Genomic DNA, 26866 nt, shown 5'->3' with positions numbered 1-26866 from the left:
TTGTATAGAATAGGAAAACATCCCACTGGTTTATGCACTGAATGTAATGTACAAGAGACAGTAAAACACATACTTTTAGACTGCACAAAATATGAAGAAGATAGGGTAAAATTAAAAACACAAATAGACGAACAAAGTATGACACTTGAGCTTTTATTAGGGGAAACATCTGGGAAAATACACAATTTACTTATCTTATTTTTGAAAAATACTGGGTTAAGTTAAAGAATTTGCTAGGGTTTAGTTACTTTTTTATTTTTATTTTTATTATTATTATTATTATTATTATTATTTTTTTTTTTTTTTTTTTTTTTATCTCTCTCTTTCCTTTTATGTCATTCTAATGCCCACATTCCAGTCTAGTAGGTGGCGGTAATGCACCTTTCAGTTGAGTTGCCAACCGCCATTAAACCCGAAAGAAGAAGAAGAAGAAGAAGAAGTCAGAAGAACTCTCTCAGACGGACACCACGTTATTAAAGTAAGTAATATTATTTATTTATGTTCGCTTCATACGTGATATATCTTCACTAGATAGACTATTTTTTTGTTTACAATATGTAGCCATTGCAATGACTTGTAGTAAATATTAGTTTGGAGGAGGTTGGTGGAGTAAGTCAGTCAAGCTCATAAAGAAAAACACAGCGTTTTAAAAACGTCAGCTGTTTAATGTTATTTCACGTTTGGTAGTTTTATCTGAGTTGAAAACTGTCAGCTTTGAGTTGACTTTTGAGGCACTTTTTACTCAGTTGTTCTATGGAAACCTGTCAGGACAAATAAAACGCTAACCAAAAGTTATTCTGTCCAGAGTAACGTTATCCATGTAAGTAATTTACCAGATGATATCAATTAACTACATTAATAATGACATTGCGTAATATGAAACAAACGGTCTGCTTAATCAGATGAACAGACGCGCGTCAGTTATTCATGACTTCGCTACGTCACGAGCAACACTTGATTCTATCCGAAAAAGCTTTTTTAAATGTCTCGCGTGACGTCTGCTATATTCACTGAAAAAAAAATCGATTTGAAGTGCCACACCTTAAAGCTGACGTTTTCAGAAGAGCACCTTGTTGTTTTAAGATCTCATTTTGTCCAAAATTGCGTCCTATGACAGATATAATACTTATTTCATTATTGTTCTGTGTATGTGTGGTCTTAATCATTTGAGGTTGTGTGTTGATTTCACCTCTGAATATTTCCTCTTATAGGTCCATCATCCTTGCATGCGCTACACAGCATTGGTAAGTCATTTCTTTCACTTTTGTACTGCTGTTAGGAGCTATATCTTATTTTTGTAACTAATATACAATTATTATTCTTTTACTCGCAGTACTCAAATATACAATGGTTGGTTAATTTGTTTTCAGATAAATGCTGAATTTAAAAGAATCACTACTGTCTAATGTTCCTGCGTGTCACCTGGACCTCCAATCCAAAAACCTGATGAAACTCTTCTATCAGAAAGGAGGACAGCTAGCAAAAAGGCTTCCAACAATCAATGATCAAATGACAGATGTAAGTAATATAGATTCATAGACATAAAATGTGTAAACCTTGTTGGAAGTACAGAACATTTAGTATGTTTTAGTTACAACATCTTTTGGCACACGGGTCATTAAAACACCTGGGAAGATTTAAAGGGGTAGTTCATCCAAAAATAAAAATTCTCATCACTTACTCCCTATCATGTTGTTACAAACCTTTATAAATGTCTTTGTTCTGATGAACACTAAGGAGGATATTTTGAGGAATGTTTGTACCCAAACCAATCATAAGCCCCATTCACTTCCATAGTGGGGAAAAATAATACTATTGAAGTGAATGGGGCTCATGAACAGTTTGGTTGCAAACATTTCTCAAAATAAATATCTTCCTTCATGTTAATCAGAACAAAGACATTTATACAGGTTTGTAACAACATGAGAGTGAGAAAATGAGAGAATTCACTTTTGCTGTGATTGTCAGGTATGGTAGCACACACTCGAAATGTGGCCTCTTTATTTAACTCATCCCAGTGTAGTAAACGCGCACACACACACCTGGAGCAGTGGACAGTGCAGCTGCCTTGCTTTGTAACCCATATATTTGTAACCAATTGTAACATGCTGTGGCAATGCACATGGGTCTGTATACTTACATTTATATTTGTTTGCATTGTACTAATTTCCAATGACACTTTTATTGTAACAGTAACCTTTTTTCTGTTTCTTTAACTACATTTGTTTGTTTTGTACAGGGCATGGATGAAGTCAGCATCAGTGAGGTCATTTGAAGACACCAATGTTGGGATTTGTGCTCTCAAACAACCTGCTTCTTGTGATGAAGAAGAGGATCTTTGTATAGTCCTGGAAGGCATGAAGGTGTTGCAACATCGTGCCATGTTGTTTGAGCTGATGTATGCCTTAAACCTGAGCTATCCTGATCTCCGCTTTATTTTTGAGGAAATCCAAAAGATTTTAATGGAACTGCATTGAGAGTAACTTTAACGAACAGTTTCTTTCAGTGAAAGGATCAGAAAGACTGTGCTGCTCATTTTTCAGAAAGACTGTGCTGCTCATTTTTGACTTTGTTTATCTGTTTTAAGTGTTTTCTCTTATTAATACATTAACCGTTTGCTGCTCAGAGTCGATTTTGGAAATGGTTGTTGTATTTTTTTTTTTTTTAATAATTTATTAACAGTTTATAAAAATTCTGTAGCTCTGACTTTATTAAGGATTGATATTTTACAGTTTGTAAATCCATTTTAAAAATAATAGTACTTACTGTTTTGCATGTCTCTTTGGAATGCAGTGTTTGTGTTTTAGCACTTCTAAATCTACTGTGATAGTAACTATTTTAAACATTTGGGTCAGTTTCATCCTAATATAACTAGGGCCTAGTCATGAATTAATCTACAACCTGTTTGGGAAATTGCCCCTTTATGTATGTACTGCATGTGCTGATTGTTGTAATAGTTATTGACTGTTATTGAATTAATGTGTAGTGATTTAAATGAATTGATGATCTGAAAGCAGTGGTTTGCCTCAATATCACTAAACATTTGTACAAAACTCTTCACTTTTTATGCCAATGCAAATGTATTTTGTATTTAAAAAGAAATAAATAACATTTGGATAATTATGGGTGATTATTCTGGTGCCAGAGACATAATGAAATTGCTTTAGAGTTACATAATCCCATAATATAAGCATTAAAAAAGCATGTTGGAATTACAGATGAAAATCTAGTCCCCTTACATAATAAAATTACTTAAACATTACAAAATAAATGTGTTATAGTAAAGAGAAATATCACTTTGAGTCAACATATTTGTATTAGACTACTTAAAATAATTAAAATGTTTTGGTCTGACACACAAAAATTATTTGAGGAAAATTATTTTGGTTTTAAACAATCGGATCATGTGGGACCGATGTACACATTAAAATTACGTAAATTGAAAGGATTTTTTTTTTCAGTGCATAAGTAGTGACTTTTGTAAATCTAGTCCAAATGCAAATGTCTTTACCAAAAGCTAGTTATTATATTTTATAATGTTTAAAGAGGACATTTCACAATATTTTTTAAGATATAAAATAAATCTTTGGTGTACGTATGTGAAGTTTCAGCTCAAAGCACCATATAGACAATTTATTATAACATGTTAAAATTGCCACTTTGTAGGTGTGAGCAAAAATGTGCCGTTTTGGGTGTGTCCTTTAAAATGCAAATGAGCTGATGAAATGCAAACACTGATCGCCATAATGGTCGTTTGTTGAAATTAAAACCCAATTTCTTTCTTTCTCTTTGCACTAAATGACAATGCCATGGTTGGATGGTTGCAGATTAAGAGGTGGTATCATTATACGGACTACCGGCACATCCGGGAACTTGACTGTAAATTTCGTCACCGTCCCTTTTTGGGGGAAAACAGACCAGACCTTCCATTGACTTCCATTCAAAATAGCGGAATTAAGCAACGTTTGTACACAGTCGGCAGGCGTAAATAACTTATGAAATCACTCAGATTAAACATGTGGAGTAATTATCTGTCCACCATGCCTGCCATAGAGCGCGAAAGATACATTAACACATTTAATTTGGTCAATATAAAAACATGTCTCTTTCATTCTCACAGCGTCAAATTTGTGTAACAGCGCTATCCGGTGATTGCTGTAAATATCACTAAACCAGTTAGTTATATGGCTGGATGGAAAAGTGAACTCAGTACTCTAAATATAAAGACATAATATATAAATACAAAGTAACTTTCAAATACGAAGTAAAATCATTCACTGTCTTCCCTGTTGACTCAAAGAGGTATGAGTAAATGTCCGGGTAAGACACCTCTGGCCAATAGGGAGCGTTGTTACACAAATATGACGCTGGGAGAATGAAAGGGACATGTTTTTATATTGACCAAATTAAATGTGTTAATGTATCTTTCGTGCTCTATGGCAGGCAGGGTGGACAGATAATTACTCAACATGTTTAATCTGAGTGATTTCATAAGTTATTTACTCCTGTCGGCTGTGTACGAACGTTGCCCTGCTCCGCTATTTTGCATGGAAGTCAACGCGAGGTCTAGTTTGTTTTCCCCCAAAAGTGGGCGTGAACCTGTTCAGAGACATTTTATGACGTTGCGCCGGTTGTGCGTATAAGAAGATCCCCTTCTGACATCACAAAGGGGAACCAAATTTAATTGACCTAATTTTTTACATGCTTGCAGATAATGGTTAACCCAAACTTAGTTACTGGGTTGATCTTTTTCATATTTTCTAGGTTGAAAGAAGCACTTGGGACCCAATTATAGCACTTAAACATGGAAAAAGGCAGAGTTTCATGATATGTCCCCTTTAACATATGGATTTTTTTCTTACAAAATCACCTTGTGGATTATTTCTGTGAATGATGGATGCACTTTTTTAGGCTTCAAAGTCAGAAGTTGTTCCCTGATCCATGTTTTCGAAGCTTGGAAGAGCAAGGTTATTTACTAAAATACCCCAAATGTGTTTGTCTGAAAGATGATGGACATATGTAACTTGGATTGCTTGAGGGTGAGTAAATAATGAGGTATTTTTTGGCTGGGGTATCGCTTTAAATGTGTAAACGGAAAGTGTAATGTATGAAGTCTATGTATGAAGATTCTTGATAAATTTTTACTTCAAATGCTATGGGCAAAGCTTGCGATTTTTTTGTGTTACTGATATAAGTTGTTTTATTATGTGAGCAAACACAGGACACGCTATGAACCTGTTATCTCTACAAAAACAAGCTACCAATAAAACCTCCTGTGATGGAGAGGAGCTGTTGTGCCAGAAAGGAGGAGAGGAGAATTTATGTCTCTGCGTATCGTCTCTCAAAGCGATTCTGCTGTACTTTATCCTCAGTTACTGCGCTTTTCCATTGCATAGTACCCCACGGGTCAGGTCGGGTCGCCTCACTTCACTTTCGCTTGGTTAGGTTTTCCATCGAGTTTAGTATCACATCAGAGCGGGAGGGATTATAGGCAAAAACAAGTTGCAAAATGTCGTGCATTTTCGCGTTGCGAATATGCCGCCACAAACCACAAGTTTGGAAACACTGGTATGGTGCTCCTGATTTTCAACCCGTGGATGTTTTTCCCGCTAAAAGGGAGTTTACAACAAAGCAAAGAAGACAACAGATTTACTCGAGACAGCGCAAGCACAAAGGTAAAGCTAATCTTGCGTTTAGCATAACGCTCGTCACGACCAATCAGTGATCTAGAGTGTTTTCACGACACGTTTTAGTATCAGCTCAGCTCCCTTGGAACCCACAATGTATTTAAATGACTAATTAATTATACTATAAAAAATAGCTTAATTTTATAGTTTAAATTATATTACAGATGCCCCAGAGATACCCTGTAATCTAACAATTTTTACAAATTTAAGAAAGATATGTAAAGAAACAAACACTGAAGTGAGGTCAAACTTCTCTGGTTCAATTTATGACATCTTTCAGAAACACCTGCAGTAAGGAATGCATATGTAATCTTTAAAAACAGAAGCAACAAATCTCCTTGGGTTAAGTGAGAAACAATAGTTGGCCTCACTGATTCAATATCAAATCGTGGTTGTAACACAGAGCATAAACTGACTGACCTGATGGAAAAGACCTGCTGGATGCGGTGCAGAGCACATTATTAACCACATGTGCCGGGTTATAATTTATACTGCTGTCATTATCCACTTCAATGCAAGTGTTTTACTTAGCAACGAGACGGGTCAAGAGGAGATGGACTGGCAGGTTAAAATGGTATTTTTATTTGGATATCATAAAGTATCTCAACAGGGAAAATGTGTTATATAAAATTGTACATAAAACATACCTGTTTTACTTTGAAGTTACATACAAATATTTAGCGCTGACGTTAATGGATAAACATACTGCAAATGAAAATAAAGCACTGTTTGGTATTCTTTAAAGGCACACCGCGGAACTTTTTGGCCACTAGGGGGCGCTAGACATGTATTATTCACACCTAGCGCCAGAGGCCACAAGCGCCGCAGCACTGTCGCAAAAGAACTGGCCAACCTTAAAACTAAACTAAAAACTAAACATTTAAAACGCTAAACGATCGACATTTTGAGGCATCAGGGAGAAACGCAGTCATGTTACAACTTTCTGATGAGGAACTCGTGGCAGAAGCCATTTCTCAATCTGAAGGTTACAGCCTCCGGATGTCGTATTTCTAAGCTGCATACGTCGTCAAGACTGTCTTATTACAGAATATTAACAATAATAAAGTTGACTATTATACTTAGTTTATCGTAAATTGTTGCAGTATGCTTATGACTTGCGAATGTAATGCTCAGTTTACCTTAATAAACCAGGCCTGATGATGTATGCAGCCTGCATATTTGACCTCCGGAGGCTGCAGCCTTCCAATTGAGAAACGACCAGAAGTGTTTCCTTGCCTTTTTCAAAACAAATACTGTTGCATCGTCTCTCTCTCCCTCGCCACCAGGATTTTCCGCAATGGCGCTTGTATTTCCTCACTTTTGTGTGAAAATTGTCGCTCCAAATCCAGGTAAACCAATGTGTTTAGGTCTGCCGCTTTGTAATACGTCCTGCGAGTGACAGCGGAACGCATCAAATGAGGAAGAGAGAAACGCTCGGATCTGATTGGTGAATGAGTGTGAGTTTGAGCAAGTTTGACTGATTGCTACAGCATCCTGGATTGTAATGTAAATACCATAGACAGTAAAAGAAAGGTAAATACGTGAACACGTGAATGCAGCATCTGAATACAGGGAACTATATGCAAGATAATCGCCGTCATTTATAAAGAAGATCGCATTTATGTATGAATCAAGATCGTGAGTTTATATAAAAAATTGTCTTAAAGGGGATTTGAACCCGGTCGCCCGTATCATAGATCCATGACACTAACACGGTGCCACAGAGTCACATAATATAAGGTGCTCTCTACACTCCTTCAGTAGCCTCCAGCAAAATTCAACGTAAAAAAATTGTATGGAGGAAGTGACGTATGCCGTAAAGCAGTCGAATTTTGTAGGTTTTTTGTGCTCTGGTTACTACTCGAAACCCTAAGTTTTAAAGTATGACTAAAAGCGATACAGACCCCGTCAGGCTATGGTAGACATGTCATTCAACCTATTTAAAGTCAATGTACTATCATAAGGGAAAATTAATTATGAAGGTTGAAAAACTACATGGTGCCGCTTTAAACTAAATAAAGTTTTCTTTTTTAACATCTATCCTACCACTTAATCTAATTTCTGTTATATCTAATAAAAGTTTTAATATTTGAACAGTTTTATATAACAATATGTAACAGCTAATGATATCATTTAGTTAAGGATGTTTGGGCAAATGATTTGTAATTCTGCAAAAAAAAAACCTTGCCAATTCTGATTTGATGCCTATATCTGATTTTTTTTTACTGTGCGTTTACACATTCTTTCAATTGTGACCCATATCCGATTCATGCGTTTACACTTTGCATACATCTGAAACATTGCGCATGTGTAATAGTGTTCTTGCGCCACACATCAAGATGGATAAATAAAACACAACGAAAATTATTTCGTGTATTTTTTTAATGATTTGCTTAAAGCCGCATCACATTTAAAACCCTCCGTTCTTGATTTCTTAATTATATGTACGTATGAGATTTTTAATGTGTGAATTAAACGCAATTCCAAAACATTTCCCCGCAATCTTTCAAACAATTTAAGGTCAGTAAAATGTTCTATGATTGGTTGTTAATAATCTGTTCAATGATTGGTTAAAGCCTACGCGGCTACTGCTCAAAAAAAGATAAAGGGCGTATTTCAACAGAAAATGGGCATTCTTATGCCCTATTCCCTTCGAAGATCAGAACACTTGATGTATAAACTCTAGAGAAAGATGCACAATTGTCTCATAGTGTGGCCAATTCAAATACACTTGGCGCATAGAGCAATGAAATACACACGTCAGTTTCTCTTTATTTGGATTGAATTGTGTGACATCCCCTTCCTGAAGTGCCCTTCAAGGGCGCTAAAACGCCATTTGGAATTCACCTCGCTTTCCGAATGAACTTGACTGCGCGTCCCATCTCAAAGGCCGATAAAACAGCTGGAGTACTAATGAAAACATCAGTAAATTTGTAGGTTATAGCAATTCTTCTGAAGCAATGTTACCATATTAGCTTTCTCTGGTAAAATAAGCTGCCTTCAAAGCAAGTGTAATTGCGCCATTCACGCGCTTCTCTGATCTCATTTTCCAATTTGTTATTTTAAGTAAGAATGTAAAAATAACACGGAGACTTACGTTCTTACAGAGATGTGTTGTATTTTTATTATTAGGGATGTGCAGGTAGAGAATTTTTCACCCTCTGAACTTATTAAACACATTGCATATTTTAAACAAAAATATATTTGGCAAAGACGTTCATTACTAGATTACTTTTGTTTTTAAAGTTATTATTAAATATTTCCATTTCTTGAATAAAAATATTTTTTTAAATGTTTGTTTATTATTATTCTTAACGAAAAACTTAAAACCAATAAAACAGTACAATGACAAACTCGTTAAACAGCTTGTTTATTAATAAAACAAATTAATATGTGCGCATAGGCACATATCTGATTTATATCTGATTTATTTCCACATATGAATGAGACCTGAAACGGATCTCAAAATATCCGAATGTAGGCGTTTTTTTCCTTTTTACACTGCCATAGAACACATCCGATCTGTGTCACATATAAGCAAACAATCGGAATTGGGTCACATTTCACTGACAGTGTAAACGAGGCCTAAGTTGCAAGTATATTTGGAGAAAAATATATTTTGTACATTTCCTAATGTAAATATATACAAAGTTTACTTTTGTAGCAAAATCATGATCAAATTGGCCAGAAACTTGCCTATAAACTTCGCTTTGCTATCCCATTCCTTTGGGGATTTCCCATTCGTTTGGTTTATGTAAAAGCTTATGCCAGACGTAACCGTAGCAAAAGTAAAAGTGTTTTACACCAGGAGCAACTTTCCAATCTCTCTGATGAAGCCAATACGGAAGTGACTTAAACTGCAATTCATTGACTGGCCTCTAGAGGCTGACTCCAAAAGGGAGTCAATTCCCATAGACCTCCATGTTAAAATGGCCAACTTTACAGCAAAAAATAATATGTTTATAGCCTGGAACAAAAAGTGTTTTTGGTCTATATAGCTAATTGTGTATTGCATGACAACTGTGAGGACAGTGAATTTTTTTGTAACTCATCCGTTTAAATTATATTAAGCCTCAAAGTTCTGCATAATTAAGGGCATGGCCACTTAAGCGACGGGTGAACTCCCATTGATGTCACTACCGTCCAGCTAGGTGGACGTGGTTTCACCCACATCCCGCCTCTTTACCCATTATTGGTTATCAGCGAGTGATGCGCGGTGAAGTGATGCCAAGATGGCGATGGCAGGCTCAGCCAACTATTGGCTTCAAGAAAGCTCTTCACAAACCTATGGGTGATGTCACGGACACTACGTCCATCTTTTGTACAGTCTATGGTTTTACAACGAAAACCCATTAAAGGCGCTCTAAGCGAATCTGTGTGACGTTACTTTTTGTTGATGTTTGAACTGTTTTCAAACAAACGGAGCATAGCTAACTCCTCCCCCTCCCTTCCGTGCTTTCATGAGCGCGCTCAACCCCCACTCCCAAATCCTTCTTGTCGTTTATTGGCTGGAACACTTTGTTTTGTTTCGTGGTGATAGGTTTGGCCACTTTGTTTTTATTGCAGTTTGTGGAGCCTAGGCTGTCTACAGAGATCACCTTTTTTTACAATTTGATCAGCGGTCAGGCAGCAAGCAGATAGTGAGGAGATGTTTGCTGTATGTAACAAAAAATGTTTTATGGTCTAAAACGCGTGAATTTGCTTAGAGCACCTTTAATGTAAATGTAGTCTTGCATCAGAAATGTAGTGTATTGATATACCATATACCACACACCATTGACTTTCTTCATGATACAGATGGCACTGAAATAAATCTTTTGGACACTTATTTTAAATTGCACACTGTGTGAAAAAGCATTCAACCTTCACTGAAAAAATTCCCTGTTGCACTAAATTAATAAGTTGCTATAAATTATACAAATAAAATAGAAATAACTTAAAATTGAACTAATTCAATTTTATTTTATATAATTTAAAGCAACTCCTCACTAGTCAAGAAAGTTGAAATTAATTGTAAATAATAATTATAATTGTATAACTACTGTAATCTTCAGACTTCACATAGCGCACAGTCTACATTTCCGTTGACTTCAGGCTAAGCCTGGTACGTTACTTTCGTCACATATCATATAACTTGTGATTATTTAACAACTGCATCAATCAGTTACATAACATCCTTTAAATTCCTTGCGTCCAGCTGACCCGCACACCAATAAGATCATGTTATTTGTTTTGGCACATCTGCACCAAGATTGTCAACAAAGTTTGAGTTAGTGCTCAAGGTGAATTTAAAGGGCAGTATGTGAATTGTGGGAAGAACTGTGGAGCGAGAGAATGTGGAATAACATGTTTTATGGTCATGTATCTACCACATTTTACAGTGGCAATGATAGTCTCATTTTTGTGATAAAAGAAACTGCACGGAGAATCAATCTGTCAACATGCAAGGAGAAGATGTGGCACGCAGTCCATCACCCGTTACACAGAATGTTTCTTTTGGCTACAGGAAATGTTCAAAACGTCTCCGTGAGAGCGGATGCTGTCGGAAATCCTTGGCAACCAGATGCTTCGGTACTGACGTAAAGGTAAACTGGCGGAAAGTGCAAACCGAGAATACGCAGACAAAATAAAAATAGAAAACAGAAATGATTGCGTTTCTTGACCTCTTGGATTCAGTTCACCACAGGCTGCCGCCATTTGCTCTACAGCTCTGAATTCCTGTGTGTGTTAATGGCTTCACTGAGGATCACTTCTGAGACACATGCTACTAGTGTAGGTCAACCTCTTTTTATTGATGGATTTTAACCGATCATAGGATTTGGATTGCAAGTTCCATTTTGGCAAAATGGCTCGCTTTATAGACATGGAAGCGATAGTGAAGAGAGTTCCATGACGCAACAACTGACACTTTAAACTAAAATAATCAACCTCTTCTTCATTCATCACTGATTATGGGTCCTCCCCAGCAGGACGAGGACCACCTCAACGCTATACTGCTGCATATCTGTCATAAGTTCTCCTTCCTCTTGTATCTGACAAGGTGCAGATGTGAACTTTGCTGTTGGTTCGTATGCCTTATGCGGACAGATATACTGCCTGAATAAACTACACATCAACTTTAAAGAAATATTTCAATGTTCAAGCCTGTCCTCCTCCAAAAAACAACATTATAGGTCATTTCTACAACCAGCTTATCGCAACCTACTGTATAGTTACATTTTAAAATCAAGCGCATTCAAGCTAGTGTATAAACATGAAAGTGTTGTGTATTTATCAAAATGTGCGGTCGTTTATACATAATGTGACAACGTTCGAGAAGAAATTTTATTTTGTGTATATTCTCTACTGTAATTTGTTTCATTTATAATAGCAGAATATATACAAATACAAATGAACAAGCTAAATCTGCATTATTTTCACGTCTAAAGTTTGATTTGTTGTTTTTAAACAATTATTTTATTTATTAGGGCCCGAGCACCGAGGTGCGAGGACCCTATTGTTCTTCAATGAGTTATTATTGTTCATTTGCAGTTGTTTTAAAAGGTTTTACTGGTTTTACCATGGTTTTATCATGGTATCACACATCACACGATCATGCTTGCTTAATATGTTGACTTTACACTAACTTTGTAAACATAAAAAAACTAAAAACAGTACATTGATTCAAATTTATGACAGCTGCCAACTACAGAGTTCCTACACTCTATGGGGCAAGGAAAACACCACCGTTTTTCAATATTTTACTATGTTCTTACCTCAGCTTAGACATATTTATACACAACTATATTTTTTCAATCCGTGCACTTAATCCTTGTACAGCGCGTTGTGAATGTGTTAGCATTCAGCCTAGCCCCATTCATTCCTTACCGTGGGTTCACACCAGCCGCGTTTGAGGCGTCAAAATGGCGTCTAGTTTGCCGCTTGAACATTTTGAGTTTACTCGCTTCATTCATGCGTGAAAGCCGCGCGTGAAATTCTAGTCATCGAGACATTCACGCAGAAATTTGCATCATGGGAGGGGCTTATGCGACTCCGCTCGCTTTCTGTAATCACTTCACTACTTCTGATTGGTTAGCGCGGCGCGTTTTTCCGCCAAAGTTCAAATTTTTCAACTCACGCATTTGCCGCGGCAACGCTCAATTCATGCCATTGGCGCGAACTAGATGCGCAAATGAGGTGGAATCACGTCTACCACGCCATGCTAAACGCCTCATTCGCGCCGCGAGACCTCCAGATGTGCGTCAATGCATCTTCACATTGACTTAACATTGAAATCACTCTCGTTTGACGCCTCTACCGCGGCTGGTCTGAACGCAGCATTAGGATCCAGACAGGGATGAATTTACAAGCCACCAAACACTTGCCATGTTTTTCCTATTTAAAGACTGTTACATGAGTAGTTACTACTCAACTTTCTTACTAGTATGGTGACACAAAATTAAACATGGCGATTTTTTAAGTGGATAAATAATGAGAACTATATTATTTGGCGGAAGAGCACTTAGTTTGCAGCACTTTAACCTCGGGTGCAGTAATACTGATGGAAGTTTGAGCGAGAGGGGGAGGAGTCAGGATTGATGATGTTACTGCACGCCGAGGTCGAAGAGCGACAAACTACACTCTAAAAATGGCTGGGTTATTTTTGACCCATAATGGGTAAATATTGGACAGAACACGTGCTGAGTTAAAAATTGACCAAATGCTGGGTTATTTTAACCCAACTGCTGGGTTATTATACCCCATGTTTGCATAACATACCATAACAACCATAACAATCAAACATTGGGTCATTTTTAACCCAGCATGTGTTCTGTCCAATATTCACCTATTATGGGTCAAAAATAACCCAGCCATTTTTAGAGTGTAAGTGCTCTTCCACCATACAATATATTTTATCCTCCTAAAAAAATCACCCTGTTTTATTTTGTGCCACCGTACTTACTCATGTAACAGTCTTTAAATAGGGAAAACATGGAAGTGTTTGGGGGCTTCTAAATTCATCCCTGTTTGGAGCCATATGAATGAATGGGGCTAGGCTAAATGCTAACACATTCACAACGCACTGTACAAAGATAAGTGCACACATTGAATAAAGATAGGTATGTATTAATTTGTGTAAGTTAAGGTAAGAACATAGTAAAATATTGAAAAACAACGGTGTCCTTGAAGTCAAACTGGATGTGACGTGTCTCAATGATTTGAGATATGTGTCGAGAGTAAGACTAGTTACATTGTGTCTGTTTATCATAAAATACTATTGTTTAGCTTGGCAGGCATGGTCATTATAAACACATAGCGAACTTGTGTTACAGTACTCACCTCACAGGACTGAATGCAATGGATGTGTTCTGGGTTTGGATGCCACTTCAGCATGCCGGTGCAGACGATACTCTGCCAGAAAAGATGATTAGGATAGTTAGATAAAGAAAGGGCAAGAGTGAGTTCACTTACCGCACCGCCAATATGATATTATTAATCAAAAAAAGTGATTTATTACTGCTGATTTGGTTCTTGTATCTTTTAAAGAATGCATTTGCAAAGGGATTTTATTTTTGGACTTTCCTTAAAGACAGCAGAGTTGAGAAACCTGATCTCGGGTCAATCGAAAGATAAAGCTCAGACATAATGATGGCGCCAAAAAATTATATTGTATATATAGATCCAATTAATGAGTCATTTAAAAGGAGTTTTCCAATCCGAACATAGATTTCATTGATTAAAAATAAAATGACCATTCATTCTCATTTCACTGGAAATCCGAACTGAATTCCTGGAAAGTTGCTTATCTCAGTTTCATCTCACTCCTACTGTGACCTTTCCTTCAACGTGCTTACCCAATCCGCAATATTTTTGGAAACCGTTCCTGGAAAGCTAAGTGTACTTAGAGGTGCTGATGTACTGTTATAAACAATAGGAGTCAGGCACCTTTAAAGGTCTCAAGCTTGATGTGTGGCATTTTAATTGTCTCTTGTAAAAACATCTCAGCCTAGTCATTACTCTCATGAGCTGACGTGATGATAAAGGAGAGGGAGCGTCAACTTTTTATACAGTGAGATTTTAGCAGTTTTGGAGTTAGAATGAAGTTCAATCCAAAATGTATCACGCTGACCTGCCAATAAACGCGATTTCTGTTGCATGACTTGCACGCAAGACATTTGGTCTCTAAGCACCTCAACTTCAAAAGAGCCGAATAAGGCTGGAGTGAGCGTTTTTACTTTTGATAGCTGTCATACAAACGTGGTTAAAACAAGACCACCCCATACAGACAAATACACTTCAGTCATATCACAGCTATCTAGAGAGCATGGCTTTTGAGTCTTGAATATATTTACATATTTATAACATTTTGTATGAGTGGGGTTCAAATAATGTAAATTGGGACACATTAGTCCCAATATTGGTACCAAATACATATGTATATATGCACCTAAAAGGTACATATTATCATTTTTTTTTATAAATTCTAAATTCTGCAACTGTGGTCTTATGAGGAAAAACACATTAAATCTAAACCATTTGCATAATTATTTCCTAAACCTCTACCGGAACAAAGCAGAAAATACACTGTTGGTTATATCTCTAAAACATAGGTTTCAGGTTCAGAAAGTGCATATGTTGTGGAGTTTGGTTATAGCAGTAGATAAACAGCCTATGATATCAAATAACAAGTCAAACTGTCATAAGCACCTCACCTGAACCTTGCTGGGAAGCATCCAGTGCTCTACAGTATCAGCGGTAGAACCGTTGGCTAACACCACAGGGTCACTCAAGGCCACAATGCATGTTGGGTAGCAGAGCGCACCTGTCGTGACACAAAGCAAGCTTTGCTTTAATCCTCATTTGCATCTGTTGAATTTATTCATGCAAACACATGAATAGCCAAGCTCAGGATTGGTCATCCATAGTTCAACAGCTTGGCACGTTGGCACTCAAAGATATTTGACTGGATGCAACTGTGACTGTGGTCTTGCGGGTCTAGGTATGTCTAGACTTGGTCTAAATGCATAACTGAAATAAAACTAAGGCATTTCAGAAAACAATTCAAAGCATTATTCAGAAATACCAGTTTGTTGGAATAATCCATTAAGAGTCTAATAAAAATCCCCATTTACAAGAAAACATGTCAGACACAACAAAAATACTTACTTCCTCAAATGCTTTCTAGTTGCTTGAATATTTTACAGGGGGACCCTTGACAGAACAACCAAATTTTCATGCCAGTTTAATCCTTACCCACGTCAAACCCTTCATCACAGATGTATTCCACTCTGTTATCGTCGGGAGGAGGCTGGCAGGTGCCCTCTATCTTCTTACACATAGTGAAATCATCAGTCCATCTGCCATCTTTAGTGCAGCGAATGCTGGACTTTAGGGACAATGGTACAGTATATAAGTGCTTGATGACTTTTAGAAATGGATTACATCTCTAACTCAGAGAGAGATGAGTGAAGGTTTTTCTTGCATGTCAGTAATATCTACCCTTTCTGTTGAGTCTGGACACTGTAGGGTGCAAATGCTATTGAAGTCCAAGTTGTTGGTGCAGGTGTACATGCCCTCAAACATGGGAGGAATAGCAGGGCATGTGATGGGTGAACAGCTGCCCTCCTGCCACTTGCCCCCCTCCAAACACTCCAACCTCAGAAATCTCCTAAAAATAACACATTTACCACAACACATTTATGCACACATATATATTGTTTTAATAACAATAGCAATGATTAGTCTGTTGTCTACAGTACCTTAAAGGACAAATTCTGTCATTTACACTTAAAGCCCTGTTTTTTTAGATTGTTTATGATGAAATAGAACGGTTTTGACTGAAATTTGGACATATGATGCTGGCCTGAGAATTTTTTGGTTTCTGTTGTATCAGCCCCACCTCTACAATAGGTGCATAGGTTCACTGGAACAATCCTTCCTAAAATGCATTAAACTTTCTTTTACAAAGACGTGAAACTCACCGAGTGGTCAGGGGTGTTCGCTGATATGCTCACACAAAAATCGCTGCAAAAGATGCTTTCCAACAGGTGTTTTAGCATTCGTTGTAAACTTGTGGACCTATTTTTCCAAACGCCTCACACCCGTATATTCGTCCGTTGAGAGCTTGAATAATAGACACTCCAGCCCAGTTGGTGGCGATAATCCACCTTTGCCAATTGCAAGAATACAAACAAAGTTCCCGGTGCGAAGTAATACCGTACCTCACAGCACATCTAATACAAGTAAATGGAGTTGGACAAAAACTACGATAAAACCTGTTGGAAAGCATATTTTGCATCGGATGTATGCCGGCTAACGGACACCTCTCCAAAAACGTAACAATCCATGAATTTTACACGGACTGCAAGTGTTGGTCTGCTAGAATCCCTTCTTCGGATAAAAAAAACTGTGTCTCATTTTCTCATAAGCATTTCCGTGATGGTAAAACTAAAACTGGACAAAATTCAGAAGCAAAATTTAACAACTCAAGCTGCAACAAAAGTCTTTGTCTATTTACTATCCATTCTGATGCTTCTCAAACAACGTACAAACAACTACTTCTTCAGCTTTTGCCTTGATACTGTAGGTTACACCAGTAGTATGCCCATGGACTCTAGCTACTAGAGGCCCGCAAGTGTAACTGTAGGTTGCCACAAACAATGACACAAAAGTATAAATGAAAACTGATGCGTAGCCTACGGCATTTAGGCTAGGGCGTAGGTCCAACTGAGAATTATAAATCAGCCTTAAGTCTGGCCTGTTGTCCAGTGAACTTTAGCTTGGGGTACTATATGCAAATAAGCTTCTTCACTGCATTTATATCTAATAAAAAATATACAGAAAATCAATGATGGCTATAGACCTTTGCAATTTATAATATACTGTAAACAGGGTTTAAATTGGTCCGGGGCCGTTCAGGGCTGAGCCCGGGCACATAGGCCGAAGGTCTTGCTCTGCTCTGCGCCAGTGTACCCGCTAGTGCTGGTGCATGTGCACTGATGCCAAGCGAATAACCACTCATTTGCACGACCCGTCAATTGTTTTAGTCATCATGCGCTTAGTTAATCTACCAATGTCTACACAGCCCCGCACAAAATCGAACACAAAACATCTCCCCAAGAACGCACAGGGTTTGTAGAGATAAGAGATTAATGAGAATAAAGTCTTAGACAGGTGCCCAGGTTAAGAAAACTGAATAGACGGAAGACTACATGTCACTAAACATGTTACTCCTCGAACGCCACACACTTGACTGTAAATTATCTGCTTCGGAAGTCACATATGCTTGTATACTTTGCGAATGTCAATTCTCTCCAGCCACAAGGTAGCCATGCTAATAGCCACGTGACAAAACATCTGCTACAATTAAACAGTCCATTAATCCTGTGGAATTGCATTAGGGAGCAGTGTTCATTGACAAAGATAATACAGAAGCACAAGCTTAAACTGCCTTGATAATAGCATATCACCTTTCCTTAGACAGTCATAAACCATTTGCAGAACCTTCATAATGAAATGGCTTTCAGAACATGCATGCCAATGGTATTAATAAACTGGATCATTTAAATGCCTTTAGGAGACATGCTGGCTATCGCTTCTGGTATTAATGCCCAATTAAAAGCAGTTTAAAGACATTCACATATTTTACCAGCCCTCATAAAGACATGGCAGGTGCGAATGTGGTCACCTCATATGTGCGTAACATTATGGTATCGCTTGATTGGACAGAAGACCAAAACAACACAGCATCAGTCCATTCATCAAAGTGCACTGCTGACTCGACCGCTGAAAGATGCTTGGAAACACATGGAGCAAGATTTTGATCTTATTAGAACCATGTGAACAACTTAGATGCTGGAAACAAATATTTTGGTTTTAAAATCTGCCAACACAACTTCCTATGTGCAAGGGTTTTAAATGTTCTAGCACTCACTTTCTTGGCTTTTTGCTCAGGGGGCCAGTAACATAATGTCCAGGGTTGCATTTGTATCGACATAAAGTGCCCACGTCATGTCCACCTCTATCACACTGTGGAACCAGCAGCTTGGCGTTGGGTACCAGAGGTGGAGCTGGACACTCGATCTTGCAGTAGGCCTCTGGGAATGACCATAGACCATCTTCAAGACAGACCAATTTGTCACTTTCTCCTGTAACAGAGGACCAAACAAGAGAATTACATTACATTACTGCTGTATCAAGCCAACTGGATCTAATATTTCTATCCTCTTATCGAGCTTGGTATATTTTGTTTTTGACTGAAATGCATTCCAAAAAAATGAAAAATTATTTTGCGTTTCTGGTGTATAAATCTTCACCTTGTAGGATGAGTCTCAGTTAAGTACTAGACTAAGACACATATCTTTTGCCAGGTATACACCTAACGTATTCCTCACCCATAGTTAAGCTGCATTTGTTAGATCTACTGAAATCACAAAGTTTCAGTCTGCACTAAAATAATAAATATCACCAAATATCACAAAAAATGTACCTATATTTTGTTTGTGCTTTGCCAGTGAGTATGGCCTTCCCCAGGTGAATAAACTGTTAATCCAGTGGTGGCCTCAACAAGAAACCAACTATTTGGGGTACTACCTGGACAATGGCATGTTAAGGTCTCTAATGGACAAATTGAAGGCTATTCAGTTCAGTCTGCAAGAAAGATGAAAGTTTGTTCCTAGGTTTTGTGGGCTGGTACCAACAGTTCATCCCAAACTCTGCCACCATAGCCACACAACTGTTTTTTGTCCAAGACAGAAAAGAATCTTGTTACCTCCGGTGAAGACTGTGAGAAAGAATTTACACCACATTTGCAAGCATTTAGACTCTTCCTCTCTGATCATTCACAGTAAAGATTTTACCCAAATATTCCTAGTTCAGTTCTCGATTGTATAGGATGAATCCCAGGAAAGAGAAGCCAGTCACTTACATTCGAAGAAAGCTATTGCCTCGTGAAACCAGCTATGAGTTTCTGAGTTTCTGGCTATCAAGGTGGTCCCTTGTAGCCCTCAGATACATGTATTACCTTATGCAGTTGACGTTTATGAACTGAAAAACATGTCCATAGGGATAAGCTGGTACTTGTCTGCACATCCTTACACAAGATATGGCACCATTACGATGACATCAAAACCGGCCACCATTGTTTTGCTTTCCTATGTGCTTGGTTGTGATGTGAAATAGTTCAAGACGGTACCAAATTAAAAAACAAACTGCAATTTGTGTGATCCCTGTTGTAGAAATTGTAATGGGGACGCAAACTTATGAGCTCAACCCAATGTAACAAAATGTAAATTTCCTACCTAAAACTAAAGAATGCTTCAACCCATCAGCGTCATGGACTACGGTGTAAAAACTTTGTGACAGACCTATAAGCATAGCAACTCAGTGATGCAATGTCCTGGACCTTCCAACAAAACCACCGACCACAGACTACACCGCTCCTTGCCAGAGGAAAAATCAAAATCCATCAAAGCTCTGTGTGTAAGACAAACAGTCAGAGCATCCAACAGTCAAAAGAGTGTCCACTCGAACCCTAAGCCACCTTGCTTTTGTAGGTCTTCCTCTCTCCAGGGGTAGAAGGGCTAGATGCCAGTCTGCCCTACGCTGTCTGAAATAAGGGGCTCTCTGGGGGCTTCAGTAGTAGGGGATGAAATGCCTTCTTGTTCTCTGCTATTTCAGTGTTTTTTCTATCTCCACCTGTGTGCTGTTCTCCTGCAGCTCAGACCTACTTTCCTATTTACACAGCCAACGCCAAAGAAGGTTTGAAGTACAGCCAGACCAGTCCAGTCTCTAAATGTACGAACAACACCGAAATGCACACACGTGAGGTCTATATGTGTGTCCATAAGCAAATATACCATAAAAAATGAAAAGCTTGATCTTTTGTGATAGAAAAGATATCTGATGTTTGCCAACTTTTAAAACCTAAATGTTTACTTTTGCACTACAAAAAATGCTGGGAAGATAAAACATTAAGGCAACATGATGCTTTAAGATTTCAGTGGTTTCTTCTTCATTTTGAATGGTGTAATTGGATTTCATAAGAAATGAATGTGTCCTAAATAAAGTTTTTCTATAAATGATCAAAACTTGTGGGAGACAGACAAATTGATTCTTGGGGAAACAGACAAAAATTGGACTTGTTATCCCCACAGTCTTCTGCTGAGATTTATTATGCCAATAGAGAAGTATGGTAGAAAGCCAATGTCCCATCCTCACCTTGCAGGATAGCTGGAGCGTTACAAGAAAAGGTGCACTGCTTGCCGAATGTTGTTCCCCAGGGACACGAAAAGGAGGCAAAGTAGACATGAGACTGAGGGGGCAGGCCGCACTCCACTGGCTGACAGCTCACTACACGATCCCACACTCCATGAACACAACTCAACTCTACCTTCGTCTGAGGAGAGGACAGACAGACAGAAAGAGAGAGAGAGAGAGAGAGAGAGAGAGAGAGAGAGAGAGAGAGAGAGAGAGAGAGAGAGAGAGAATGGAATGAATCCATCTGCAAAGTATGTTGACGCCAGGTATTTGTGCTTGTTGTAAAATGTTCATTACAATAAATTTACAAAATATTTAAAGGAACAGTATGTAAGAAATATATATCAATTAATCATAAAATGGCCCTTATATGTCACTAGACATTAAGAAATCGTTTTCATTTCAAATACTTAAATCACTGACAACAGTGGTCTGGCCAGGATATTGTAATTTAAAAAGTGGAGTTGCAGCCCTCAACTGATGTTTATGTTGTCATTTTGTGTATTGGCCACAAGTTTTGTGATTGCAATACCAGTTTTGGCCACAATCCTACATACTGTTCCTTTAACTTCAATAATGTGGCAGATTCCTCTGTGAAACAAAATATTTCAGAATAGATACTGTAAATCAGGGCAATATTATCATTTGCTTTATACCATTTTTACAATGTGTTTGGCCATAAATGTATAATTTGCGTCACCTGCTGCACATGCTATTGCGCCTGTCAGCAGGACACAGCGGAGATGTTTCTGACTTACTAAAATAAATATGGAACCATAAAAGTATTAATTTATTTTAGAAAATATGACATGTGATGTAGATTAAACTAAACAACAGTATTGCAAATTAATCAACCTAACTGTGGGTTTACACCGAACGCAAAGCGTGCAATCGCATCACGTTGCTCGCTCTAGATTACTCGCGGGATTTAACTTCGTATTTTCAACTTGGGCGAAGACGCATTTGAGGCGAATAGCGCGTGTTTTTGCTAGGAACGCACTGCCCATAGCGCGTCATTCGCATCGTCCACCGCGAGGATGCGTCGGATCGCGTATTTGCATTGACTTTGTATGTAATCTATTCGCGCAAGTCGTTGAACTCGCGTCTGGTGTAAACCCACAGTTAGGAATACACGCAGCATAAACAGAATAATATTAACACAAAACAACTTATAATACTAGAACAGTGACAAAAAACTTGTTTCTGCAAAATGCACACTTTTATTTAATAAAGGTTTTAATTGTTTATTTTAAAATATTCAGCCGTTACAGGCGCCCAATGAATTCTGGGATATCCCAGGCTGTGAAGGATACATTTGTTCTATCCTTAATGTTGCGTTTACACCAACCGCGTTTGAGGCGTCAAAAAAGTTCGCTAGTTTGCTGCCTGAAAAATTTGAATGAAAAAACAAGCATTTGACGTGCGTCAGAGGCAAAATCCACTTCTTGTGGGAGGGGCAAGTGCTATGCGGTTGTCTGTTTGCAATGTTGATTGTGCATTTATCGAGAGAGTTACCGGTTTGTATTTGGTCACCTTAATATAGGGGGAAAATAAACGGCGTGCATCAATAAACGTCACGTGACTCAAAAGCGAAATGTGTATTTACAACTTACCATGTTGCTCAATGTCCTCACTGACACTCTTCCAAGCGAGGTCCTTTTTATTCCTGTCTATAATAAGAATGTGTGTCATATAGCTTCGGGGTGACTGCTCACGGACAATATCTAGCGTTTCATCAGGTTGAATAAGTGACTCCGGGCTTGGCTGCCACCACAGCAGCAAGCAGGCTCCTGATTGGTTAACGCGGCGCGAAAATCCGCCAAATTTCAACTTGTTCAACTCGGGCGTCAGCCGCAAATTCGCGTCAAACCCAAAATGCACAAAACGCACCATTCGCGCGGAATTGCGTCTACCCCCAGATCAGATCTATTTTAACTGAAAGCACTTACTAGCTTGGTTTTTATCAAAACATGAAGTGAATCTTCTTTAATTTGCAAAAAAAAAAAGAAAAACAAACAAATGTGAATTAGGTGCGTCTCCATCAAATTGTTTGAGCAAATGACGGTGGTATTGGTCACATAGTAACAAAAAAGTAAATTAAACAACGCACGCTTAGAAAAACAAGACAGGACTGCATTTAGTTACGATTTGGCAAGTTATACATTTACTAGCAGTGCAGCTTGTAACAGGAGAAGAAATGCAGAATTTTTGATGCAGGCATGACGTCGAGCCCCATATATGATAAAGACAACGATAGCTGATACAGCTAGATGGTCAGTGGGTTTAATATTCGCTACGTCTCAATTTATTCGACAAATGCGTTTCCATCTCCCATTATTCGCATTTACTCTTTTAAGGGATTTTTATTCAAAACCCAGCTACAGTCTTTTTTGGTAAGGGAGTGAAGAGCAGTAGCTAATTTGCATTTAAAGGTACAGACTAGGGTTGCCGCGGTGACGTAATTTTCCCACCGGTTAATCAGCGCGTCACAAACCCGGTGATACCGGTATCACCATGTGGGAGGGGATTATAAATGCGCATGCAGACGTGCACATTTTACTTTCACTTTTGAATTACGCAACTGTTTAAATGCAGTGCTTGCGTACGCTACGTTAAATTGCGTATGCATTTGCGTGCAATGCGAGTCCAACAGCTGATTTAATTAAGTGCTTGAGTCAATGTGCGCAGGTAATTCTCAAAGAACCAGCCAGTCCCAAGCAGAGCAACCGGCTACTTCTCCATAAAGCGCTGCTTGAATGATGGGTTTATTATTTTTCTTTATGATAAACACAACAACAAAACGATCTCGCTTATATTAAACATCATATATGTATATTATAAAAAAAACGAGTAAGCACGCGGCTTCTGCTTTCGTCTGGTCAGTCAGCTTGCCTCGCAAACTCTGACAGGAATAAATGAAATCTGACACCTGCTGCTTTGTGACGTGAAGCGCGTTCAGCTCCGCTCAATTCAGGCACCAGACACATTCAGTTTGCTCTCTCTAACGAAACTAAATGATTAAATTACACGAAAATATCAAAACGACGGTGAAAGACGGTGTCGCGGTGGGCAAGTGATCTAACCGGTGAGAGGCTGAAGCACCGGTTATCACCGTTTCACCGACTATCGCGGCAAGCCTAGTACAGACACGAAAACAGTGAATTTTTTCCCCACCCAAATACGGGCATTTGGACAATATAATAATTTATCTTTGGGGTATTTTGAGTTAAAGTTATCTGACGAGTAGTTGAGAAGTATTTATACAGTAGTTAGCAATAGCATAATGCGTATAGTGGACTATCAAAATAAAGCATAACCTAAAAGATTATTGATGTTGTATGTTTACACAGAAGAACCAAGCTCCAATCCCGGGTCAAATACGCACTTGGTAAGAAGGAAGTCCCTGGCCGTGGAGAACAGTGAGGGTGTAGCCACGATGACAGGAAACAGAGCAGTGTTTAGCATCTAAAACTGGAGAACAGCGGACGGAAGCGTGGTCGACTGTCAGTGGAGAGCATGACTCTGTACTGCACAGCCTATGTACACATCTGAAAGAGATAAACATATATTTAGTTTGATTAGGCGTGCAAGGCATAGTATATATATATATATATATATATATATATATATATATATATATATATATATATATATATATACAGTATATGACGCCTCTACCTATATATATTGACATCACATTTATCATCAAACATGAGGGCAATATGTATTTGTATAATGTTTCAGTGTAAATGTATGAAGTACATGTGTGGTGCATTGAAAAGGTTGTCAATGTTTTTACCAATTACCTCCATTAGTTGATAGTAAAAGCCATAAGAACACTATTATGCGGATCATAAAACATGTTTCTCTATTAATATACAATCAAAAATAGTTATAAAATAAGATACGTTTTCATACTTTTTTCAGGGTTCCCCACTTTAGCTAACTTCAAATTCAAGGACCTTTCAAGGACTTTCCAGGTCTAATACCCTTAAATTCAAGGACTAAATGTGGGGACACATTTCAAGTGAGAGCAAGGTTACATCGTGTTACCTTTTAAGATACATTGTTATGGTTCCCTTTCGAGGGAACTTGCACTGTGTCACTGCGATGACACTTTGGGGATGCCTCCAGGGGTACGTGCGTCTGAATATGTATTACAAATTCAACCAATGGTGAGGCTTAACGACAAAGACGGGGTGACGCGGGAGCCAGGAAGTATATTGCTATCTGAAATATTGCCAAAGACGGCGTTACAGGGATGCAGGAAGTATGGCAAAGGAGACGCAGCGTCTCGTTCCCTTCTCAGGGAACAACAGTTACATACGTAACCCGAGACGTTTTCATGTGTCAAACACAACTATGCAAAAAAGCATTTTGGTATGAATCAACATTCGCATACAGAATATATAAGCATTTAAAGCGAACAGTTTAGCACATGTGCTTAAAAAAGTCTAGAATTTTTATGAGATTATCCTACACTACACAGGGAATAATATGGCTTTTGCATAAAATAGATTCAAGCACTTTTAATGACCTGTATCTATGTATGTATATTTTCAAAAACTTCCCAGGGCCTTGAAATTTTTCCCCTAGATTCACAAACTTTCAAGGATCCGTGGGAACCCTGTTCTTTAGTGGCTCTTAAAAGCATAAAACATTTCCTGATTTAATATCACATATCATCTTTAACATTCATTAATCACAGATAATACCTCCACATGTGTTCATCATTTACACTGTGTGCGTATAAATGTGCACGCATGTGTGTGTTTGTAAGTTGTGGGAGACCCCACCCTCAGCGCACCCGGTCAGGGCAAAGGCGCTGAAGTGACAAGAAGTTCGCAACGCGACCGCCAGGACGGCCACTTGAGAGGAGGAGAAGTTGAGCTGCACTGCTGACGTCTGGTAGAACGGCAAACTCAAATTGTGAGTCACGTTCACCACCAGGGGATTTCGCTGACATGACAGCTCGTACGTACCTGCGGACATAAAACCCATGCACAAAGGCTATAACACAAAGAGGGAAAACCTTTCCAAACATAAATGATCATTCCAAATATGAAAATTAGCCCATCATTAAAAAAGGCATGAACGAAAGTGAAAGTACCCACAAACACATACTCGAAATGTCACCTCCGCATTTAACGCATCGCAGTGAGTAGTGAATACACGCACTGCAAGTCGTGAACACATTAAGGGGTTAAGGTGCCTTGCTCAAAGGCCCACTAGGCTATGAGTGCCCTAGCATGGCATAAGGGTTGAGTAAATGATGGGCTAATTTTCATTTTTGGGTAAACTGTTGCTTTAAAGCTTTCATTTGTCTTACCAAGCATGTGTTTTTTTGCCAGTGGTATCACATAGTTGTATGGTGACTGTTTTCCTGCAGTTCTCGCCATGCCAACTACCATCATAGGCAAGGTAGATGATAACCGAGGCTGCTATACCCGGTCTCTCAAATCCAACCTGCAAAATCAGTGTTATAACATCACCATTAAATGGGGTTGACTTTCTAACCCCTAGGCTACAACTGCCCCATTTGGAGCTGACTTTAAAGGAGAGCTTGTTAATTGGCCATAAAAAAAACATCAAGTATATACAAAACCATCAAAGGACTGTCAAAGTTTTTACAGTCAGTGTTTGTTCAATGCATATGTAAATGTACCTTTAGCCAGACAGACTGATCCTGATTAACGTGGCTGTCAAGATGAGCAGTGCAGGGAGTCCATGCGTCATGTGCCACGACTTCGTTTATGTCCAAATATTGTGACTTGCACATCTGGAAGATACACACATGATTTTATTTGGAACCAACATACATATATTTGTATATATTCAAAAGTGTCTAAGGGGCTGATCACACAGAACGCATTTTTAAAATTATTTTCTATGGGCAGTGAGCATTATGCATGCTGTTTATCCACGCCGAACACCTCACGTTT

At 38.4% G+C, this 26866-nt stretch overlaps 1 protein-coding gene and 1 long non-coding RNA gene across 2 annotated transcripts in view; one reads left to right on the top strand and one right to left on the bottom strand.

The window, feature by feature from the left end:
• pappa2 (pappalysin 2) overlaps positions 1-26866 on the bottom strand; it is a 99982-nt gene that overhangs the window by 19348 nt on the left and 53768 nt on the right. The window contains 11 exon segments of the mRNA XM_055201780.2: positions 14007-14078; positions 15380-15489; positions 15921-16053; positions 16167-16335; positions 18601-18814; positions 20886-21063; positions 24310-24472; positions 25732-25906; positions 26254-26269; positions 26271-26390; positions 26590-26703. Of these exon segments, the coding sequence (XP_055057755.2) occupies positions 14007-14078; positions 15380-15489; positions 15921-16053; positions 16167-16335; positions 18601-18814; positions 20886-21063; positions 24310-24472; positions 25732-25906; positions 26254-26269; positions 26271-26390; positions 26590-26703 (1464 nt within the window).
• On the top strand, positions 439-3123 carry LOC129413851 (uncharacterized). Its single transcript, XR_012372569.1, has 4 exons — positions 439-478; positions 1212-1244; positions 1371-1518; positions 2240-3123. It is a non-coding gene; the product is annotated as an uncharacterized lncRNA (long non-coding RNA).

Source organism: Misgurnus anguillicaudatus, chromosome 2 (assembly GCF_027580225.2).
Source record: "Misgurnus anguillicaudatus chromosome 2, ASM2758022v2, whole genome shotgun sequence".
Classification (NCBI taxonomy): Eukaryota; Metazoa; Chordata; class Actinopteri; order Cypriniformes; family Cobitidae; genus Misgurnus; species Misgurnus anguillicaudatus.
The sequence above is the reverse complement of the archived record's forward strand: the minus strand, read 5'-3'. Positions and strand labels throughout refer to the sequence as shown.